This window comes from Lucilia cuprina, unplaced genomic scaffold, assembly GCF_022045245.1.
Source record: "Lucilia cuprina isolate Lc7/37 unplaced genomic scaffold, ASM2204524v1 Scaffold_7984, whole genome shotgun sequence".
NCBI classification, from domain to species: domain Eukaryota; kingdom Metazoa; phylum Arthropoda; class Insecta; order Diptera; family Calliphoridae; genus Lucilia; species Lucilia cuprina.
Genome location: NW_025812922.1, coordinates 1 through 2019, shown reverse-complemented (window position 1 = coordinate 2019; position 2019 = coordinate 1). Strand labels below are relative to the sequence as shown.

The window sequence follows — 2019 nt, the reverse complement described above, 5'->3', positions numbered from 1 at the left end:
TCTATGTATACCTTTTCTATGGCTAGTACTTTATAATGTCAACATGAGTTTATTTATATAATTTCCTAAGACATGTATAAGTCACAAACAATTTAATTGATTTAATTTTAATTTTCTAATTACATTGGGGACAGGTAGAATCCATGTAGCAGCTTTTGTTATCGTTCTCATCTCTACAAGTGTTTCTTCTCATAAGATTTGTACAAAATTAAAAAAACGAACTCTGTAAATGAAATGTCAATAATGCATTTTTAATGGTACGAATAAGTTTTTATTTATTTCAATGAAATTGTTGTTACTATTAGAAAGCAGGCATTACACATGTGTCTCATGTACGCACAAAACGTGGATGATGATGAAGATTTTGTCGTTGATGATGGGCACTATAAGCAAGTAAAGATGAATCCTTTTTACTACCCTCTACAGATGTTAATGCTAAATTTAAGCTATTAGTGCTCTTGTCATTAAGAGTAGCGGAAGTGGTCAAGTCTCTTCTTCTACGTTTACCCAAAATAGCAGCACCCGGTGCCACACCAGACACAGTGCCCAATTGTAGGAGCAGGGGATTGCTGACCAAAGCTGCAGCTATACCTAAAACAGCAGCGCTGGCCAAAGGTATGAGAAAGCTTTTGGCTAAGAGGGCTTTTTGCGATATGTCCGGATGAGACTTATGTGCAGCTGGTTCATGTCCTTCTGCATAGGAGTATGAAGCATAGTCGCCACCAGCTGAACTAGAATAGTGATTTTTACCTCCATAAACATCGAATGGTATGCCTTCTGCTATAGCACTACTGCCATAATAGCCACCCGTGTGAGCAGTAGTCGGCACACTACCACCATAGTGTGGATTAGTGGGTATGTATTCTACATGATGTTCTTTGCCACCATAAGGACGACTTTCGTATGCATAGCCACCATTTGAGCTACTTCCATGGTCTGATGTCGTATAATGTCCTAAGGGTACAATTGTGAGAGAAAAAGTAAAGAAAACACAACAAATGTAAATTATGAAGTTTTTTTTTCGTATTTGTTCTTGTTCACAAAATCATTTTGCAATTTTGTTGGAGTTGTGGCGTCTGTATATTGCCTTGATTACGCATTCATATCACTTACCCACGCTAATTCTATCCTGCAGAGCACCTTTTTTATTCAACAGCACTCCCACTTTTCCTTTGAGATGTTGCCAAGAATTGTAACTGTTGGCCAAATGTACATCGCTGTTATCTTGTGTTCCACCTCCATTGTATTTGTTATGTTGGTTGTTGTTGTTACTGTTGGCATTGTGAGTGTCTGGAAATGCTATGGGCCGGGATATAAAACCATTTGAGGGTTTATAATTATTATTATATTGTGGAGCTTCTACAGTTGATATGAAATGACCTGTTGAACCAGGACCTCTATAAGTAGAATAATAATTATGAAAAATGAATTATTTTTTGTTCGGTTTTTTGGAAGTTTAATTAAGTTTTTGAAATAACTTAATAGTTGGTTCGCAATAATTTAATGCAATATCATGAAAATACTTAAGTTAGTTTTTAAAGGGTTATATTTTTTGGAGGATATATATAGTGGGTTTAATTGACGATTTATGACACTTTTCCTGTTCATTTTAAACTTACTTTAATGTCATATTCTGAAAGCGACTTTTTTGTGAAAGTTAAGGTCAAACAGGGACCTACTTTTATCATTTTAAAAATTGTATCAATATCAAACATTTCAGTTTTCTAGCTCCTTAGTTTAAGCCTTTGTGGGTTTTCAACAGACAGACGGATATACACGCGTATATGGTTTGGTTGGTTTAGAATATATTAAGGAGTTAGAATATAAACATTTTTTGGGTTCACTACCAACATTTCAATGTATTACAAACAAAATTAAGAATGCAAGACTGAACTGAACTACCACTAAACCAGAACTGAACTAGAACTAAACTAGAACTGAACAAGAACTGAACTAGAACTGAACTAGAACTGAACTAGAACTGAACTAGAACTGAACTAGAACTGAACTAGAACTGAA

At 35.1% G+C, this 2019-nt stretch overlaps 1 protein-coding gene across 1 annotated transcript; it reads right to left on the bottom strand.

Annotated features, from left to right (window-relative positions):
- Nucleotides 1–235: 235 nt before the first annotated feature.
- LOC111679304 lies at nucleotides 236–1429 on the bottom strand (the record flags this gene model as incomplete). Its single annotated transcript, XM_046956130.1, has 2 exons — nucleotides 236–954; nucleotides 1114–1429. Coding segments are annotated over 2 exons (942 nt in total), but the record flags the coding sequence as incomplete, so codon positions are not given.
- Nucleotides 1430–2019: the final 590 nt, after the last annotated feature.